Source organism: Eretmochelys imbricata, chromosome 5 (genome assembly GCF_965152235.1).
Source record: "Eretmochelys imbricata isolate rEreImb1 chromosome 5, rEreImb1.hap1, whole genome shotgun sequence".
In the NCBI taxonomy this organism is placed as follows: domain Eukaryota; kingdom Metazoa; phylum Chordata; order Testudines; family Cheloniidae; genus Eretmochelys; species Eretmochelys imbricata.
In genome coordinates, this window is record NC_135576.1 from 47,884,241 (window position 1) to 47,904,593 (window position 20,353).

At 42.1% G+C, this 20,353-nt stretch overlaps 1 protein-coding gene across 7 annotated transcripts in view; it reads left to right on the forward strand.

Annotated features, from left to right (window-relative positions):
- The window catches only part of CERT1 (ceramide transporter 1), a 166,251-nt gene that overhangs the window by 84,120 nt on the left and 61,778 nt on the right, over positions 1-20,353 (forward strand). For all 7 annotated transcript variants that reach the window (XM_077817042.1, XM_077817045.1, XM_077817040.1 and 4 more), the window contains exon 4: positions 14,396-14,503. In XM_077817042.1, the coding sequence (XP_077673168.1) occupies positions 14,396-14,503 (108 nt within the window). The remainder of the gene's footprint in view (positions 1-14,395; positions 14,504-20,353) is intronic.

Below are 20,353 nucleotides of genomic sequence, written 5' to 3' on the forward strand. Positions count from 1 at the left end.
GCAGCCCCGACATGGGTTGCTCTGCCAGTTCATGAAGGGGTATTACAGATTGCTAAGACATTGGGGCAAACCCTTTCTTCCATCCCACCCATGTCCAAGCGGGCAGAAAAGAAATATTATGTCCCTGCCAAGGGGCTTGAGTACCTCTGCATTCCCCCCTCCACCCCGCCCCAGCTTGCTTGTAGTTTCAGTGGCTAATGAAAGGGACAGGCAAGCACCATGCCTAAAAATAAGGACACACGAAGATGGGACCTTTTTGGACAAAACATTTATTCAACAGCCAGTCTCCAGTTCAAGGTGTCCAACCCTCAGGCCTCGCTGGGGAGGTATAACTTTAATTTGTGGGACTCCCTCAATAGGTTCAAGAACTCCTTGATGCAGGACCTTGGCCAGGAGTTTGTGGCCATTCTGAAAGAGGGCAAGACAGTCACGAGGGGCTCCCTCCAGATGGCCTGGGACACTGCTGACTCAGCGGCCAGAGTGGTTGCCTCGGCCATAGTGATGAGGCGCAGTTTGTGGTTGCAGTCCTCTGGTCTGTCCCAAGAAATGTACTCCTTCATCAAGGACCTTCTATTCAAAGGGAATGCACTCTTCTCGGAGCAGACAGATGGGAGGCTGCATGGGCTGAAAGGCTCTCGGGCCACGCTATGCTCTCTTGGCCTAAAGCGGTTCCAGCCAGGTCACCCAGGTCCTGTGGGCCTCCTGGGCAAAGTACCTTCAGAACAAAAGGGAGACACAAGGGGGTTTAAAAATACCATTGCCCCTTTTCCTCCCATTTGCCTGCCCAGTCCAGCCCTGCAAGACATCAAGGGGGTTCAAGACAGGCGTTTGATGGTGCGCACAAGGACGGTGCTCCAGTCGGACTCTAGGATCTGACTCCTACCTTATTCCTCAACCAATTGTGCCCCGTCCGTTTTGTCAGCATGTTTTCAGATAATATTGGACAGTTGGGTGCTCAGCAATGTGTCCATGGGCTATACTCTGCAGTTCTCGACTGCCCCTTCCTCCCTCCCCCCTTTAGGGACCCTTCTCATGAGCAACTGCTCATTCAGGAGGTGGAAGCCCTCCTGCAGGTGGGAGCAGTAAAGGAGGTCCCTTGAGACATGAAGGGGAAAGGATTCTACTCCCAATTGTTTCCTAATCCAGAATGGGTCTGAAGCTCCCTTTTGCTTTTGGGATCTGTACCACTTCAAAAAATATCTCAGTAAGATGAAGGTTTGCATGGTCTCTCTAGTCTCCATTATCCCCTCTTTGGATCCAGGAGACAGGTACACTGCTTTCAATTTGAAGGATGCATACTTTCATATTTCCATTTTCTAGGGGCAGAGGCAGTTCCTGCATTTTGCGGTGGGCCAGTGCCATTTCCATGTCACGGCACTACTTTTCAGCCTCTCGTCTGCCCCGAGAGTGTTTACAAAGTGTATGGCGCCAGGCATGATCTGGACTGCGTAGTCAGGGTGCTGGAACACAGTGACTGGAATGGTGGTTGGATCCCAGCTCTGTGTTGGAGGGAGGTCCGATCACAGCCCCATCTGTAACTCTGGTCTCCAGTGCCTAAGACCTTGGTTGCGGAGCTCACTTCCGCAATCTCGACACATAAGGTCATTGGTCGCAAGACGATTGATCTCTCTGTAAATGTCAGAGAGCTCTGAGTGCTACGCTTAGCTTTCCTGCTTCGCCTGAGGGCCAGGTGGTCCAGGTCCTGATGGACAATACCGCTGCTATGTTTTATATCAACAAGCAAGGAGAAGCTCTCTGGTTGTGAGTCTTTTGTGTGCAGCATGCCGTTCATCTTGTGGCGGTGTACCTTTCGGGGGCCAGGAACATGTTAGCAGATCACCTCAGTAGGACCGTCTCGTCTCACCACAAGTGGTCACTCCCTCCAGAGGTGGTCGGCTCCAGGGGTGGGGGACTCCCCAGGTGGACTTATTCTTGTCCAGACAGAATAGGAAGTGCCACATATTCTGCTTAATTCGCAGGATCGACAGAGGCTCGCTGTCCGATGCCTTCTTGCTCCCGTGGTCTCTACTGTACACCTTCCCACCAGCACTATTAATCCACAGAGTCCTCACGAAGATCAAGCAGGACAAGGCGAGGGTAATCTTGATATCTCTGGGTTGGCATTGCCAACATTGGTTCGACACACTCCTGGACCTCTCAGTAGCGGCTCTGCTACAGCTGCCGCTCTGGCTGGGCCTGCCTTCCCAGAAACACAGCTGGCTACTGCACCTGAATCTGGCTGCTCTGCACCTGACAGCTTGGCTGTTGCATGCTTGAATGCGGAGGAACAGGAGTGCTTGGTCTGTGTTTAACAGGTCTTGTTGGGCAGCAGGAAGCCCTCCACTGGAGTGACCTACCTGGCCAAATGAAAACAGTTCACGTGTTGGGCTTCGGACCAAGATCTTCGTCCCGAACAGGCCTCGCTAAAGTTGATCCTGGACTATCGTCTGCATCTCAAGCTCCAGGGCTTGTCTCTTTCAACCATCAAGGTTCTCTTGGCCACTATTTTAACCTTCCACCCTCCGTTCCAAGGCAGGTCAGTCTTTGCTCATGACGTGACAGTCTGGTTTCTAAAAGGTCTGGAGTGGCTCTATTCTCAAGTCCGTGACTCTGTCCCTCCTTGGGACCTGAATCTTGCACTGTCAAGGCTCACGGGTCCTCCCTTCGAGCCATTGGCTGTTTGTTCCCTCCTTCTGCTGTCATGGAAGTTGGCAATAACTTCAGCCCATAGGGTCTCTGAGATTAGAGCACTCTCCTTGGAGCCTCCCTACACAGTGTTCTGTAAGGACACAGTTCAGCTGCGGCCGCACCCAGCATTCCTGCCTCAAGGTAGTTTTGCAGTTTCATACTAACCAGGTTGTTTCCTTATGAGTTTTTTTTCCCAGAGCCTCATAAGTCAGATGAGGAATGCAGACTACTCTCTCTGGACATTAGGAGAGCGATAGTCTTTTATATCGAAAGGACCAAGCTATAAGTCGACGCAGCTCTTCAATCACAGTAGCAGATAGAATGAAGGCCCTTCCTGTGTCTGCTCAGAGAATTTTGTCGTGAATCACTACCTGTATCGGGTTTTGCTATGAACAGGCGAAAATGCCACCATCGTAACCTCCCATTCAACCAGGGCGCAAGCCTTGTCGGCTGCCTTCCTGGCCCACATGCCGATTCAGGATACCTGCAGCGCCAGTACCTGGTTGTCCATCCATATGTTTGCGTCCCATTATGCGATCACCCAGCAAGCGCAGGACAATGCTGGTTTCAATAGAGCAGTATTGCAAGCCACACGACTATGAACTCCAAGCCTACCTCCAAGGATACTTCACTTGTGAGTCACCTAGAATGGAATCGACATGAGCAAGCACTCGAAGAAAAACTGTTACCTACTTTCATAATTGTTCTTTGAGATGTGTTGCTATCAATGTTCCTTCCCCACTCTGATCTCTAGGGTACAGATATGGGGACCTGCATGAAAACCCCCTAAGCTTATTTTTATCAGCTTAGGTTGAAACTTCCCCAAGGTACAAACTATTTTACCTTTTGCCCTTGGACTTTATTGCTGCCACCACCAAGCGTCTAACAAATATATAACAGGGAAAGAGCCCACTTGGAAATGTCTTTCCCCCCAAAAATCCTCCCCAAACCCTACACCCCCTTTCCTGGGGAAGGCCTGATAAAAATCCTCACCAATTTGCATAAGTGAACACAGACCCAAACCCTTGGATCTTAAGAACAATGAAAAAGCAATCAGGTTCTTAAAAGAAGAATTTTAATTGAAGAAAAAAAGTAAAAGAATCACCTCCTGTAAAATCAGGATAGTAAATACCTTACAGAGTAATCCGATTCAAAACATAGAGAGTCCCTCTAGGCAAAACCTTAAGTTACAAAAAAACACAGAAACAGGAATATCCATTCCATACAGCACAGCTTATTTTATCAGCCATTTAAACAAAACCGAATCTAACACATATCTAGCTAGATTACTTACTAAGTTCTAAGACTCCATTCCTTTTCTGTTCCTGGCAAAAGCATCACACAGACAGAGAGAACCTTTATTTCTCCCTCTCTCCAGCTTTGAAAGTATCTCGTGTCCTCATTGGTCATTTTGTTCAGGTGCCTGCGAGGTTATCCTAGCTTCTTAAACGTTTACCGGTGAAAGGGTTTTTCTTCTGGCCAGGAGGGATTTTAAAGATGTTTATCCTTCCCTTTATATTTGACAGTTGCTCATGTCCATTCCATTACCCGCCCTCGTACCCCTCTGTCAGAGTTGCCAGTAAGAAGGAACTGAGGGCATAGGGCTGGTGGCACCTCATATACTGGCGCATGAGCGCAGCACTCCAGAGGGCGCCACAGATGGCCTTATGGATACCACTAAGGCAAAAAACTCCAACAGTGGTGCATGTGGGCACGTGCACACTAGAATGGAAGGCGCATGAGCAACACATCTCGAAGAACAGTAGTTACTAAAGGTAGGTAACCGTTGTTGGCTTTTTCAGATTTCATTATACCAGATTTTTGTATTTATAAAATCACCCTGTAGAAAGTTGGAAGAGGTGAGAGGAGGCACAGCTGGAGGCTTCAGCAGCTGGGTGAAGGACAGTCTAGCTATTTACGTATTCTAAAAGGATTGGTTCAGCAGTGCCTCTAAGGTGCACTATATGTGGATGCCCCAATACACTTATGCCAGTGTGTCTGGATACTCTCTCTAAATTGTTGCAAGCACAAATAATGATCAGAGGGTTTCCTCAGTTTTAATAACTAAATCTGAACATCCCTTGCCTTCAACCTGTTTGAGGTTGAAAGTAAGGGAAAAGTAGAGATCTAAACTGACCTAGTTGAACCAGTGCAGAGCCCTGTGTGGACACTCTAAATTCAATTTAAATATGTATTCTTATAGGTGATGCTGGTAGTTATACCTGTAGTCAAGGTTACCTAACACTTTTCATTAGAAGTATGAGTTCAGTTGCTTATAGCTTGGCCAAACTATAACAGTTTGGACTGAAATTTTCCATGCCAGGTGTCTGCCTGTCACAGGGTCTAGTTGCCACTAAAGGCCCCTGGTTGCTCTCGGGATTCAGCTCTTTCCAGGTCTGAGGCTCCCTGCTGCTGCACACCCTCTCTCTCTCTCTCCTTCTCTCCCCCTTGGAACTCACAGTGCTCCCTCTTCATGACCTGGTCCTGGCTTTATAGAAGTGCTGCCTTTTCCCACACAAGTGAGCTTCCCCTGATTAGGGCTTTTCTCTCAGCCTTAATTCTCCCTTTTGTAGGCAAATAAGTTAATTGGCCTATCTGGCCTCCATTAACCCCTTCGGGGTGAACACCCCCATCATTGTACCTCAAACTGAATTTTTTTTGAAAGTTTCAGCAAAAAAAATTAACCATTTCTGAGAACACTAGTAGAAAAGTAAGCACTGGAAGCTCGTGTTCAGTTGCTTATCACTGTAATCCCTAGAAGTTTTTCAGAATCACTGTTTTCCAGGATATAGTCCCCCATTCTGTAGATATGGCCTGCATTCCTTCTTCCTAGATGTATGTAAAACACATTGTAATTGTATTAAAACACATTTTGTTTGAATGGGACTAGTTTACCAAGTAATCTAGATTGCTCTACATCAGAGGTTCTCAAACTGTGGTATGTGACACATCTCTGGTGGGTATGCGGGAGAAATTATGTAATCGGGGGGGTTTGTTTGTTTATTTATTGCATTTTCATAATAGGCTAATCAGACGAAGCTTTAAAACTTTGTGGGAATTTGTTATATAAAGTACAGTAGTTAATTTACTTAAAGATGTACCAATGAGAATATTGACACACTGAAACATTGATGTACAGAGCCCTCACCTCCCATCACTGTAAAGCGTGGGTTCAGTTGCCCACCAACTCGATCATGGATGGAAGACTAAAGACAGGTAGTGTTAAGAACACTCAAAGTATCAGTGATGAGAAGGGTAGAGGTACTCAGGCAGCTGGTAGATCTGTAACGGGGTATGCAATAAGAAAATTTTGAGAACCTCTGCTCTATAAGATTTCCCTGTCTTCTTTATTACCGCTCTGCCAATCTTTATCATCCACCAGTTTTATCAACAGTGATTTATTTACTTTCATATTATTGATAAAAATTTTGAATAGTATTAGGCCTAGTACCAATCCCAATGGGACCCCACTAGGAACACCACCATTTGATTTCCCATTGAGGATTGGTTTTTGAAATCTGTCAGTTAGCTAGTTCTTGATCCATTAATGTGTGCTTTATTAATAGTACTGTACAATAATTTTTGATCAGAATGGCATGTGTCACTAAGTCAGATACTTTACTAACTTCTAGATTACATCTGTGCAGTTACTTTATCAGATAAACTTGTAATCTTCTCAAAATTTGACACGTCCTATTTTCTGTAAAATAATGTTCACTGCCATTATTTATATTACGGTCTTTAATTCATTTCACTTGAATCGCTTATTCGCTTTTCCATTATTTTCCCCAGCATTGATGTCTGGCTAACTGGCCTGTAGTTAACCAAGTCATCCTGCTGGCCCTTTTTGAATACTGACCCAACATTAGCATTCATCCAGTCTTCTGGAATTGCCCCACTCTTCACAGATTTATTAAAAATGAACATCAGTGGGCCAGAGCTCTCCTCACCAACTCTTAGGTGTAAGCTATCTAGACCTGCTGATTTAAAAATGGATGACTACCAAACAGTCTCTAAGGTGCCACAAGTACTCCTGTTCTTTTTGAGGATACGGACTAACAGGGCTGCTGCTTTGAAACCTACCAAACACTGCTGTCAATTACTCCATTAGCTCAAATTGGGAGTCTGAGCTGTGCACCTGAAGCTTCTAAGCCTGCTGATGACTTAAGAGGGTCAATACAAGTTACAGTGGGGAAAATGTTTTTTCAGTTTGCTTTTTGAAAAACAGGAAATTATATAGACTACATTTAAAAGGACTCCAAGATTGCTGAGTTAAGAAGTTAGGAAATGCGTGATTTTAAACCCATGCAGTGTTGTGCATATGCTTTATGATACAGTCTTCAGTTACATGATCACATAGATCTCTTTTTCAGGGTCTCTCTAATTCACTGCATAGCATCAGATTTGTGTAGTGAATGATGTCTGATGGATTCTTGCCTCATTTGTTGCAAAAATTAGAAAGTGTGTAGTTACTGAGACAATAAACTGCGGGAAGAGAATGGTCTTATAGTTAAGGCAGTTGAAGGCTACCCAAGAGAATTGGTTTCTATCCCTGGCTCTGCCACAGAGTTCTTGTGTGGTGCAAGTCACTTAAACCAAAATGTTCACAGTTTGGCTACTAATCGTGTTCCTCACTTTCTTGGTGCCTAGCATGAAAGACCTGGGGCTGGATTTGCAGAATTCCTGAGCATGCACAATGGTAACAGAAGTTGGAGTTGTGCTTTGAACATTTAAAGTGGTAAAAAATGCTAGGTATTCTGGAAAACTATACCCTAGGTGTATCAAGTTAGAAACCCAAAATTACTAGATATGTTGATAATTATGACCTTAATCTCTCTGTGTCTCAGTTCCCCCATCTGGAAAACAGGGACATCTTCCTACCTCACATTGGTGGTGTGAAGATTCATTAACTTTTTTAAACTCTTGGATATTGTGATGAGAGCATCAGAGAAAAGTCTGTGAGGCAACTAATAACTGTGTATTCAGTGCACGGCAAGTAAATGTAATAAAGATTGGGAGGGAGCTTAAAGTTAATGGTAAAAACATTTACATCGGTTAGCTATTGCATAACTTGATGGTTCCAAATAATTTAAAATAGTGTTCTTAAAATAAAAAACAACCCCCACTGGTTCTGTAACTTGTCACTGTCTGTTGATGTCCTTGCATGCACTATTCTTCTCTCGGTCTCCATTAAACGTATCTGCTATCCCATCCCTTTATTCATTGTCCCATTCTATCAATCTAGTCTTTCCTCTGTGCACACGGTCCACTCATTTTGAGGCTACCAGGTCCCTCACAACTTCCTCCCAGTAACAATGGATATTCCCATTCCTTATTTTTCACCTGATTGTTTTCTGTACTTTTTCTTTCTTTCCTGCCCCCCCCCCCCGCCCTTGTGCTTTTCCAAATTGCTCAGTTGTTTCTCTGTCTCTAGGCACACTCTTCCCTTAACTCTTACATCTGGCACCAGATGTATGGATCTCCTGTATTTAAAATAAGATTTGACCTTTTCTCTCCCCTTTGCTTCCAAGCATACCTGGCATCATCTTCAGTGTTTCAGAAAAAGCACTGGACCACAGGAATTCACACACATCTCTTCCTACTCACCCCCAACCAACAGTCTTTCCTAGCTTCCTTCCATCTATTTCCCTTTTATTAATTTTTTTTGTTTGCTCTTCCCCATTTTTACCATTTTCGTTGCTTTTTCTTCGCTCTTTTCCCCATCTCCCTTCACCCCAGGTTTTCTTTTCTTTTTTTTGCCTTTTTGCTGTTTTTTCTTGATCATCTTTTAATACTTCAGTTTTTAGTCTGAAGTCAACAATAGTAGCATTTTACATAAAAACATTCTAGAGAAGATGGCTAGGATCACAGTATCCTCCTCATTTTCAGTTTTGCCAAACTCCTAGGGCTATATTTGCAAGTGAGGAGTTGCCTATTGCTCGTAGAAAAATATCTCCTTTGGTGGACAAGCATCTGTATTGAGACAACTGATATGGTAAAACAAGTCTGCCCAGGCACCGTCAAAAGCAATTGAGGAAACCCAGGAAAGAAATAACATGCTTTATTTAAGTAGAAGTGTTACCCATAAGTGCATGCTTTATTCTGGAGTATTATTGACCCACTTTAGGAAATACTTAACTGACAAATCATTATGTGCTGTGATGGAGGTCTGCAATGTGATTGTCTGAATACATTTACTGTTGTATTACTGAAAGCTGCTTTCCTGATCTGTTTTTTGCTGCTGTCACCAGTCCTAGACAAGCAAAGAAGAATCACATGAAGTTATTGATGATGTGCTTGTTGCCTTTCACATCTATCGTTATGAAAAAGACTTCTGAAAGGGATAATGGATTCCATGAAGAGATCTAGAAAACTGGAGATGGTGTTGCAGTATACTAACAATGTCAGTTTTGAGTGTAACTGCGAGGCTACTGTATGTGTGTGGAACTCTAATAAAATTGCATCTGGATGTTCAGCATTCTAATTAGACATTAGTGTGTTAATGCTGCATATTGATCGATGATACAACTTCCATGGGCAATTTGTTCATTTTTGAGCAGTGACTGTTAACTTGTCCATCATGCGGACTGTGCCTGCTTGTTCAGTTTTCATCCTGGGAAATTAAGAATTATCTGGCTTATACTGATATTTTTCACCTCGATATAATTGAGTATTTTCTTCAGTGAATAGCTGATAATGATCTGCTTGGCAAGACAAGTGCAGCAGTAATCTGTGCTTGTTTAGATGTTGCAGTAGTGGAATGGTGGGGCTTTGAATGATGCATGCTTTCATTATTTTTTGTTCTATTCTAGTTTCTTGCATCTACCTGGAACTTGCTGCACAATTGTGTGTACACCAGTTAAAAAGCAATACTTGGTTTTTGCCTTTCTCCTTTTAGCCAAGTTTCCTTACCTAATTTTATTTTTTCCCTACAATAGTTACTAAAACATAATTCTAATGCAAAATAATTATGTCAACACCATCTGTAAATGTACACACTTCTGTGATTCATATTTTTAGTTGTGTGCATCTTAGTCTGCTGAGCTTCCTCCTTATTGGTTGTAAATATAGATAAAATTAGATACTTGCTTTTTATGTAGCAGCTTTTCATTAGAATTATGAGTTAGTAGGTCACTTGCTTGTATACCATTTTGAAGTCTGGAAAACTGTTGTAATGGAGCTGTCCAGTACAGTACAAGCAGAACTAATTGATTTGACAGTGTACTGCTGTAAAGGTATCTTTTTGCATTTCCTTCTAAATTAAAATATTTTTGTTTGTGGATAAAGGAGTTTTCTTTCATCTTGAGCTTTTATTCTGCAAATTTAATTAAATTGGCTCTAAAACATAATGGTAACTTTGACAGAAAAGTATAAGGGAAAGTCAGGAATGTTTTGCTTTTGATCAAAGCAAATTAAGACTTATTAAATGACTTTAATTGAATTGTGTTTATTATTCAGTGATGTTACCATCTTTAAATATATATTAGATTAAGCAACAAAACAATACTCAAATATTTAGTAACCTTGGCTGGATCTTCAAAACCACGGATGTTTGGAAGCAAAGCTGAAACTCTCCTTACACTTGTTATGCTTTATTCATCTGTAGACAATTTGGATCCAATTTTTGCATAGCCATATTTTGTCTGTGTCCTTGGATTCTAAAACAAAATTTGAAACCAACTGTCCCCTTTTTTTTAACTAAATTTCAGTAGTTCAAAGTGGATGGATGTTTTTGGCACCTTGTTTACTAGTAGCATTTAAAGATAGCTCAGTTTTGAAATCAGAGCCTTACAGAATTTACTGCCAGATAAAAAGAAACAAAATGGGCCACCATTTTCAAAATGACCCTAATATAATATTTTAAAAACACTTTTTGTTAGTAATTGTCTAATTCTAGATATGATGATAAATATAATATAATTAATTTACTTTATATATAATTTATATTTTCCTGGACATTGAAGCTGGTCTGCAACAGAACAATGCTATGTTGTTTAGGTTTACAGCATTTAAGGTGAAATTTTAAAAGCAAAATTGAATGAAGATGCTCCTACCCTATGTGAAGCAGCAGCAAAGGAGCTGGCCAACAAGGGAGCTTGAGTGGAGATCTATTGGAAGAGAAGGGGGACAAGCCCTTGTTCCTTAGGGGCAGTGAGTGAGTTCTTTTGTTTGATTGGTTGTAAACTGAAATCAAACCAGCAAGCAAAGTCTGGTAGGGGGCAGTGTGTTTTGACTGAAGGAGCTTTTGATCGCATCTGAACCTTGATTCTGGGCTGGGACTTCCTTAGCCAGCCAGCAGCGCAGGAGCAGCAATAGCGCAGAAGTCACCATATAGGGGGGAGTTGTGAGCAGTGTTTGAGGGAGGGTGTGCATGTGTGTGTTCTTCCTCTTGGCAGGAGTTTAGAAGGGACGGCTATGACAGCTACAGAGACGCAAAGAATAAAATAGGTAATGAAGATGACTGGATGTGGAAATAGCAGGAGGTATATTATTCTGGAGAGGGTACCTGAAAGGTGCTTCATTTGTACGAAGTGCCACCTGATAGATCTGATGGAAGAGAAGATCCGATGTTTGGAGATGCAGCAAGAAACAATGGTTAAGTTTTAGAAGGGGATTTGAGCAAGTGATGGAGGAAAGGAAAGAGGCGGCTGAAGAAAAAATTCTAGACTTGTAGATGCATGCTGGACAGCGGTACTGTGAGGGTAGACTTCTGGATGAAGAAAGTGGCCCGTGGAGGCATGTGGCTTTTCCTCTGCCTTGCTCCAAGATGGGAGAGCAAGGAAGAAGAGAAGAGAGGCGAGTCCCACAAGAAGGGGGAAAGAGACAATGGAGATAGTCAGAGTTTGGAGCCCAGGAGGATAGAGGGTGACTCACAGGTTGCAAGGGAGAATAGAAGACAAGATGACTGCAGCCAGACAGAACAGAAAGGGAAAGCCCAGAGAATTGCACCCATATCATGAAGAGGCAGGTCTACACAAGTGTGGATTCCCTACTAAGAAGAACAGACAAGCTTCTTCACCAGAGTTGATCCAGAGAACAGAAGGGTTTGTTGTCTTCTGTGAGCCGAGATATGGGATGTGAACCTGAGACTATCACAGATCCTAATGGGAGTGGGAAATAATACACTGTTTGTCCTTCATGTGGGAACAAATTATACTGTTAGATTCTTACTGGGAGGCATCAACGAACACTATGCCAGGCTGGGGATGATGCTTAAAGAAATGGAGGCCCAGGTGGTGATCAGTGGGATTCTAGAGGAGGAGAATGCAGGCAAGACAAGATTATGATGCTCAACAGATGGCTCAGACAATGGTGCTAAAATAGGATGTCTGACCACTAGGAGGCATTCATGGACAGAGGTCTGCTCATGTGAGTTGCACCTGGGTAGTGAAGATAATAGGCTTCTGGGATGGAAGCTGGCACAACTGATTAAAAGAGCTTTGAACTAGGAATTTTGGGGAGGATGTTGGGAGATGCTAGTGTAATTTTCACACCTGATTCTAATATTGAGTGGAAGGAAAATCAAGTAAAAGGATACAGCAATTGAGAAAGGAACAACAGAAGGTAGAGAAATGGACAACAAAAGGAAAGATATTGCTAATGCCACTGACCGTGACTGTCAGAAAGGCGATATTGGGAGTAAAATGACCGTACCTAATCAGGTGAGAAATCTGGATGAAGCCAAGCAGAAACAAAATGTGTGTGCATCAGTGCAAGAATCCTGGTAACAACAAGAATTTTGCTATAATCTGGGGACTTATCAGTTGGAAGTGACAAAGGAGGACACAGATCTGTTTGTTGGTTGATCACAAAATGACTGAGCCCTCAGTGTGATGCAGTTGTGAAAAAAGGCTAATGCAATCCTAATGCATCAGGGGAGGTATTTCCAGTAGACACAGGGAAGTATTAGTGCCATTATACAAGGTACTGGTGAGACCTCATCTGGAGTACTGTATGCAATTCTGGTCTCCCATGTTTAAGAAAGATGAATTCAAATTGGAATAGGTGCAGAGAAGGGCTACTAGAATGATCCAAAGAATGGAAAAATCTGCCTTATGAGAGGAGACTCAAAGAGCTTGGCTTGTTTAGCCTAACCAAAAGAAGGCTGAGGGGAGATATTAATGCTTTCTAAAATACATCAGAGGGAAAAATACCAGGGAGAGAGAGGAGTTTAAGTTAAGCACCAATGAGGGAACAAGAACAAATGAATATAAATTGTCCAAGTTTAGGCTTGAAATTAGATGAGATTTTCTAACCATCAGAGGAGGGAAGTTCTGGAACAGCCTTCAGAGGGAAGCAGTGTGGGGGAGGGGAACCTAACTGGCTTCAAGACTGAGATTGATAAATGTATGGAGGGGTTGGTATGATGGGTCTGTCTACAATGGCATGTTGCCCATAGGGGAATGGCAGTAGCTAAAATATCCAATGGCTGGAGACATTTCATAACATACAGTGGTATATGGTTATAAGAAAACTTCAAGATGGCAAAGATTTCCACCAACATTTCTAGAGTCTGTTCATTTTCCATCACCTCGGATTCAAGCTTCTTGCCTTCATCTCGAAGGCCCTTCTCAATGCTGTCTCTATCTACTTGTTTCGAGGTTCTCTTGTCACATTAGACATTGTCTTTGACCACCTATTTGTCTGCTTCTCACTGTTTACTGTCATGCCACTCCTTATTCATGGAATGTTGCCCTTGAATTAGTACTTACAGCCACTATTATCTATCTTCAGTTCCCTTTTCAAAACCTGCTTCTGCAGTTACGCCTATGAGAAATCAGTGAACTAATGATAGGTCAAGACAAATCACTTTAAATTCAGATCCACCAAGTCAAGTTAAAGGGTAACGAATATGTAATCATGTGAACTTACTATTACCCTTTTCCTCTCTTTCTTTTGTTTCCTGTCTATCATGTATCTCATCTCTTAAATAAGAATGTAATTCTTCAGTGCAGCAGTTGTATCTTCCCAGGTGTGTGGGTAGTGTACAGCACCTAGCAGAATATGGGATCTTGTACCTGAGTGAGATTTTTGGGCACTAATAAAAATCTGCAGACAAACCTTTTACTTTTTTTCCACTGACTCCTCCAGAATTACAGGGATAAATAATACCTTCATAAGAATGAAGTGGCAGTATTCAAACTGTTGGAAGGGTTGACTCTGAGGCTGCTTTCCTCTTCACAGTATGAAGCTATGTGTTAGTGCCTGCAAATAATCATAGATTACTGTAGTTTCCTTGTGGAATATTATGTAAATTGGTTGTGTTAGGATTTAAATGTCCAAAAAATGGTGAATCTTTTTTTCCTGACGACAAAATTATATTTGGTTTACCCCAGTTTGGATGTTGAAAAGCAGTGTTGTATTTCATATATTGCTCTTGCTGAATTTGTGCAGCCCCTCCAAATTTTTACAAATATTTTATATACCCAGAAATACTGTGCACTTTTGGGGAATAATGTAACATGAATGAGCTGTAAATTTTCCTTAATCATGATCTTGGGTAAACAGTGGTGTCAAACTAGAAAGTCAAAAAATTCCTTCCTTATCCTAGTTGCATGCTTTGTGCAATGCTTTGATTGTAAAAATAGTTTGTCACTTACCAGGAAGTAGCATGGGCTTAGTAACTATTTGGCCAGTTTTAGAGGAAATGTTGATTTTCCTTCATGGTTTCTTCATTATTAAAAGGCTTATTACATTTGTTTTTTAGACTGAATCTGGCTATGGATCGGAGTCAAGTTTACGGCGCCATGGCTCCATGGTGTCTCTGGTGTCTGGAGCAAGTGGATATTCTGCTACATCCACCTCATCATTCAAGGTTAGTGAGTGACATTTTATAAATATGATTCGTGAACAAAGGGGAGACACTTCTGAAAAAGAATGTACATGTAAAGAGACTCATGATTCTAATCTGTTCATCTGTAGCAATATAAAATGAAATATCAGTAAAGACACTTTGATTACTTATCATTTTGAAGGTAAGTGTTGCTTAGTTCAATATGTGATAATAGAGGGGTGATACAGTAAGTGTCCACGTGTCTCCATGCTCTATTGTCAGTTTTTAAAAGGTATGTTTCTCCAATAGGAAGCAGTTAAATCTGTGGGAACACTTCACTTGTCTCTTCTGGAAGGACACTGAACAGCAGGACTCTAATTGAAGAGGACTGCAGTTCCCTTGATAGGAACAAATTTGGCTGAAATAAATTGGAAAGAAACGAACAAAAGAGGCATCTTACTATCATAAATGTTCACCATTTTAGTCTTGCTGGGCAGTAGTTTTTGATGAGGAAACAACACTTGGGAAGAGCATCACAGAAAGAAAAGGGATAGAAATTAATCTGTGTAAAGTATAGAGTGGGGCTGTCAATTAATTGCAGTTAACTCGAGTGATTAACTCAAAACAAATTAACTCGATTAAAAAAATGGTGATTAATTGCCATTTTAATCACGCTGTTAAACAATAATAGAATGCCAACTGAAATTTATAATTTATTTTTGGATGTTTTTCTACATTTTTCAAATATTTTGATTTTGCAGCACAAAGTGAACAGTGCTCAGTTTATATTTTTTATTACAAATATTTGCACTAAAAACAAACAAGAAATATTTTTCAGTTCACCTCATACAAGTACTGTAGTGCAATCTCTTTATTGTGAAAGTGCAATTTACAAACGTAGAATTAATTTTTTTACGTAACTGCACTCAACAGTAAAACAATGTAAAATTTTAGAGCCCACAAGTCCACTCAGTCCTACTTCTTGTTCAGCCACTTGCTAAGACAAACAAGTTTGTTTGCATTTACAGGCGATAATGCTGCCTGCTTCTTGTTTACAATGCCACTTGAAAGTGAAAACAGGCATTCGCATGGCACTGTTGTAGCTGGCATTGCAAGGTCTTTATGTGCCAAGTATGTTAAATGCTTGTATGCCCTTGAATGCTTCAACCACCATTCCAGAGGGCATGTTTCTATGCTGTTGACGGGTTCTGCTCGATAATGATCCAAAGCAGTGCAGACTGATGCACATTCATTTTCATCATCTGAGTCAGATGCCACCAACAGAAGGTTGATTTTCTTTTTGGGGGTTCAGTTTCTGTAGTTTCTGCATTGGAGTGTTGCTCTTTTAAGACTTCTGACAGCATGCTCCACACCTCGTCCCTCTCAGATTTTGGAATGCACTTCAGATTCTTAAACGTTTTGGGTCACGTGCTATAGCTACCTTTAGAAATCTCATATTGGTGCCTTTGCATTTTGTCAAATCTGCAATGCAAAGTGTTCTTAAATTGAACAACACATGCTGGGTTGTTATCAGAGACTGCCATAACACTAAATATATGGCAGAATGCGGGTAGAAGCTTGGAGCAGGAGACATACAATTCTCCCCCAAGGAATTCAGTAACAAATTTAATTAAAACATTTTTTTTGTAACTAGCATCATCAGCGTGGAAGCATGTCCTCTGGAATGGTGGTCGAAGCATGATGAGACATATGAATGTTTAGCATACCTGGCACATAAACACTTGGCAATGCTGGCTACAACAGTACCATGCAAACAAGTGTTCTCACTTTCAGGTGACATTGTAAATAAGAAGTGGGTACCATTATCGCCTGTAAATGCAAACAAACTTGTTTGTCTTAGCAAGGGGCTGAACAAGAAGTAGGACTGAGTGGACTTGTGGGGTCTAAAGTATTACATTGTTGAGTGTAGTTATGTAAACAAACGAATTCTACATTTGTAAGTTGCACTTTCACGATAGAGATTGCACTACAGTACTTGAATTGAGATGAACTGAAAAATACTATCTTTTGTTTTTTTACAGTATACTATTTTTATTATAAATATTTGCAAAGTGAGCACTGTACACTTTGTATTCTGTGTTGTAATTGAAATCAATATATTTGAAAATGTAGAAAACATCCACAAATATTTAAATAAATGGCATTTTCTTACTGTTTAACAATGTGATTAAAACTGCGATTTATTGTGATTAATGTTTTTTAATTGTTTGAAAGCCCTAGTATAGAGTGAAGAACTCTTATGCTGAAACTAGCAGTGTTTTTGATCAAGTATTTAATTAGGTTACGGTTGAGCTGATAGCAGCTGAGATTTCAGTTTAACAGACGGCTTAAACACTTATTTTGTTAAATCTTCTAAATAGCAGTAAACAGAACACAGATATAAACTTTGAAGATCATTTGAGGAGTTCATGATGGCTTGATGAAAAATGGTTAATACAGAGAAAATAAGAATTCAAAAATAACCACTTGTTGAAACTTCTCTCCTTTTTTGGAACCCTTCTGTGAGAAATCAGAAATACTCCAGACTTTGCTTCACATGTACCAATTACTCCAATATCCGTTTTATACATGGAAAGTTTGCTGGTATAACAGTTTACCTGTTTAAACATTATTAAAGCATGCCAGGAGTAACCAATCATATTTAGCAGTGACGTTGTCACTGAAGGGCATCTGCATTGTTTCCAGAGATTTTCCCACAAGATGCCCTATAACTTAGAGGAAAGTGCACTGGAGTGGGAGCGAGGAAACCTTAACTGCCTAGTGCAAAGGTTCTCAATCTTTGTCTTTTTGAGGTCCCCCCTCCCCCCCCGTGCTATAAAAACTCCACGGCCCACCTGTGCCACAACAACTGTTTTTCTCCATATAGAAGCCAGGGTTAGGAAGCAGGGCAATTGCCTGGGGCCCCATGCCACAGGAGGCACCGGGAACCTAAGTTGCTCAGGCTTCGGCTTTAGTCCCGGGTGTTGAGGTTCAGGGCCATGGGCTGCAGTCCTGCACGGCAGGGCTTCAGCTTTCTGCCCTGGGCCCTAGCAAGTGTAACTCTGGCCATGCTTGGCAGACCTCCTAAAACCGGCTCGTGGTCCCACAGGGGGTCCTAGACCCCTGATTGAGAACCACTGGCCTAGTGTAAAGAAAAGGAGTACTTGTGGCACCTTAGCGACTAACCAATTTATTTGAGCATAAGCTTTTGTGAGCTACAGCTCACTTCATCAGATGCATTCAGTGGAAAATACAGTGGGGAGATTTATATACACAGAGTACATGAAACAATGGGTATTACCATACACACTGTAAGGAGAGTGATCAGGTAAGGTGAGCTATTACCAGCAGGAGTGATGACCTAGAATCCTATTTTCGACACCTCCAACTCAAGGAATATTTCCAACACACCTCTGAACAACATACCAACCCACAGAGAGCTTCCTACGAAGACTACAAAAAGGAGGATTCTGGGTGGACTCCTCCTGAAGATCGAAACAACAGACTGGACTTCTACATAGAGTGCTTCCGCCGATGTGCATGGGCTGAAATTGTGGAAAAGCAGCATCACTTGTCCCATAACCTCAGCCGTGCAGAACACAGTGCCATCCACAGCCTCATAAACAACTCACATAATCAAAAAGGCTGACAAAGGAGGTGCTGTCGTCATCATGAATAGGTCGGAATATGAACAAAAGGCTGCTAGGCAGCTCTCCAACACCACTTTCTACAAGCCATTACCCTCTGATCCCACTGAGGGTTACCAAAAGAAACTACACCATCTGCTCAAGAAACTCCCTGACAAAGCACAAGAACAAATCCGCACAGACACACCCCCTATTTGCTACCCAAGATCCATAAACCTGGATATCCTGGACGCCCCATCATCTCAGGCATTGGCACCCTGCCAGCAGGATTGTCTGGCTATGTAGACCCTCTCCTCAGGCCCTACGCTACCAGCACTCCCAGCTATGTTCGAGACACTACTGACTTCTTGAGGAAACTACAATCCATCGGTGATCTTCCTGAAAACACCATCCTGGCCACTATGGATGTAGAAGCCCTCTACGCCAACATTCCACACAAAGATGGACTACTATGCCCGATAATGTCACGGCAAACCTGGTGGCTGAACTTTGTGACTTTGTCCTCACCCATAACTATTTCACATTTGGGGACAATGTATACCTTCAAATCAGCGGCACTGCTATGTGTACCCACATGGCCCCACAGTATGCCAACATTTTTATGGCTGACTTAGAACAACGCTTCCTCAGCTCTCGTCCCCTAATGCCCCTACTCTACTTACGCTACATTGATGACATCTTCATCATCTGGACCTGTGGAAAAGAAGCTCTTGAGGAATCCCACCATGATTTCAACAATTTCCATCCCACCATCAACCTCAGCCTGGACCAGTCCACGCAAGAGATCCACTTCCTGAACACTACAGTGCTAATAAGCGATGGTCACATAAATACCACCCTATACCGGAAACCTACTGACCGCTATTCCTACCTACATGCCTCCAGCTTTCATCCAGACCACACCACACGATCCATTGTCTACAGCCAAGCTCTACTATACAACCACATTTGCTCCAACCCCTCAGACAGAGACAAACACCTACAAGATCTCTATCAAGCGTTCTTACAACTACAATACCCCCTGCTGAAGTGAAGAAACAGATTGACAGAGCCAGAAGAGTACCCAGAAGTTACCTACTACAGGACAGGCCCAACAAAGAAAATAACAGAATGCCAACTAAACGCCAATGCATCATCAAGGATCTAAAACCTATCCTGAAGGACAACCCATCACTCTCGCAGATCTTGGGAGACAGGCCAGTCCTTGCTTACAGACAGCCCCCCAACCTGAAGCAAATACTCACCAGCAACCACACAACAGAACCACTAGCCCAGGAACCTATCCTTGCAACAAAGCCTGTTGCCAACTGTGTCGACATATCTATTTAGGGGACACCATCATAGGGCCTAATCACATCAGCCACACTATCAGAGGCTCGTTCACCTGCACATCTAACAATGTAATATATGCCATCATGTGCCAGCAACGCCCCTCTGCCATGTACATTGGCCAAACTAGACCGTCTCTATGTAAAAAAATAAATGGGCACAAATCAGACGTCAAGAATTATAGCATTCAAAAACCATTTGGAAAACACTTCAATCTCTCTGGTCGCTCGATTACAGACCTAGAAGTGGCAATTCTTCAACAAAAAAACCTTCAAAACCAGATTCCAACAAGAGACTGCTGAATTGGAATTAATTTGCAAACTGGATACAATTAACTTAGGCTTGAATAGAGACTGGGAATGTATGGGTCATTACACAAAATAAAACTATTTCCCCATGTTTATTCCCCCCCCCCCACTCCCCACTGTTCCTCAGACGTTCTTGTCAACTGCTGGAAATGGCCCACCTTGATTATCACTACAAAAGGTCCCCCGTTCCCCCCGCCCCCCCCCCCCACGCTCTCCTGCTGGTAATAGCTCACCTTACCTGATCACTCTCCTTACAGTGTGTATTGTAACACCCATTGTTTCATGTTCTCTGTGTATATAAATCTCCCCACTGTATTTTCCACTGAATGCATCCGATGAAGTGAGCTGTAACTCACGAAAGCTTATGCTCAAATAAATTTTAGTCTCTGAGGTGCCACAAGTACTCCTTTTCTTTTTGCGAATATAGACTAACATGGCTGCTACTCTGAAAACTGGCCTAGTGTGTATATTTCATGCACATCATAGCCTTTATTGTGGAACGCCTCACGTATTATAATTCAACTAACATTTTAATTCTTTGAAACAGTGTAATATCTTATAGTACTGTTCATTTCTGAATTTCTGTATCTCAGAGCTATAAAAATGTC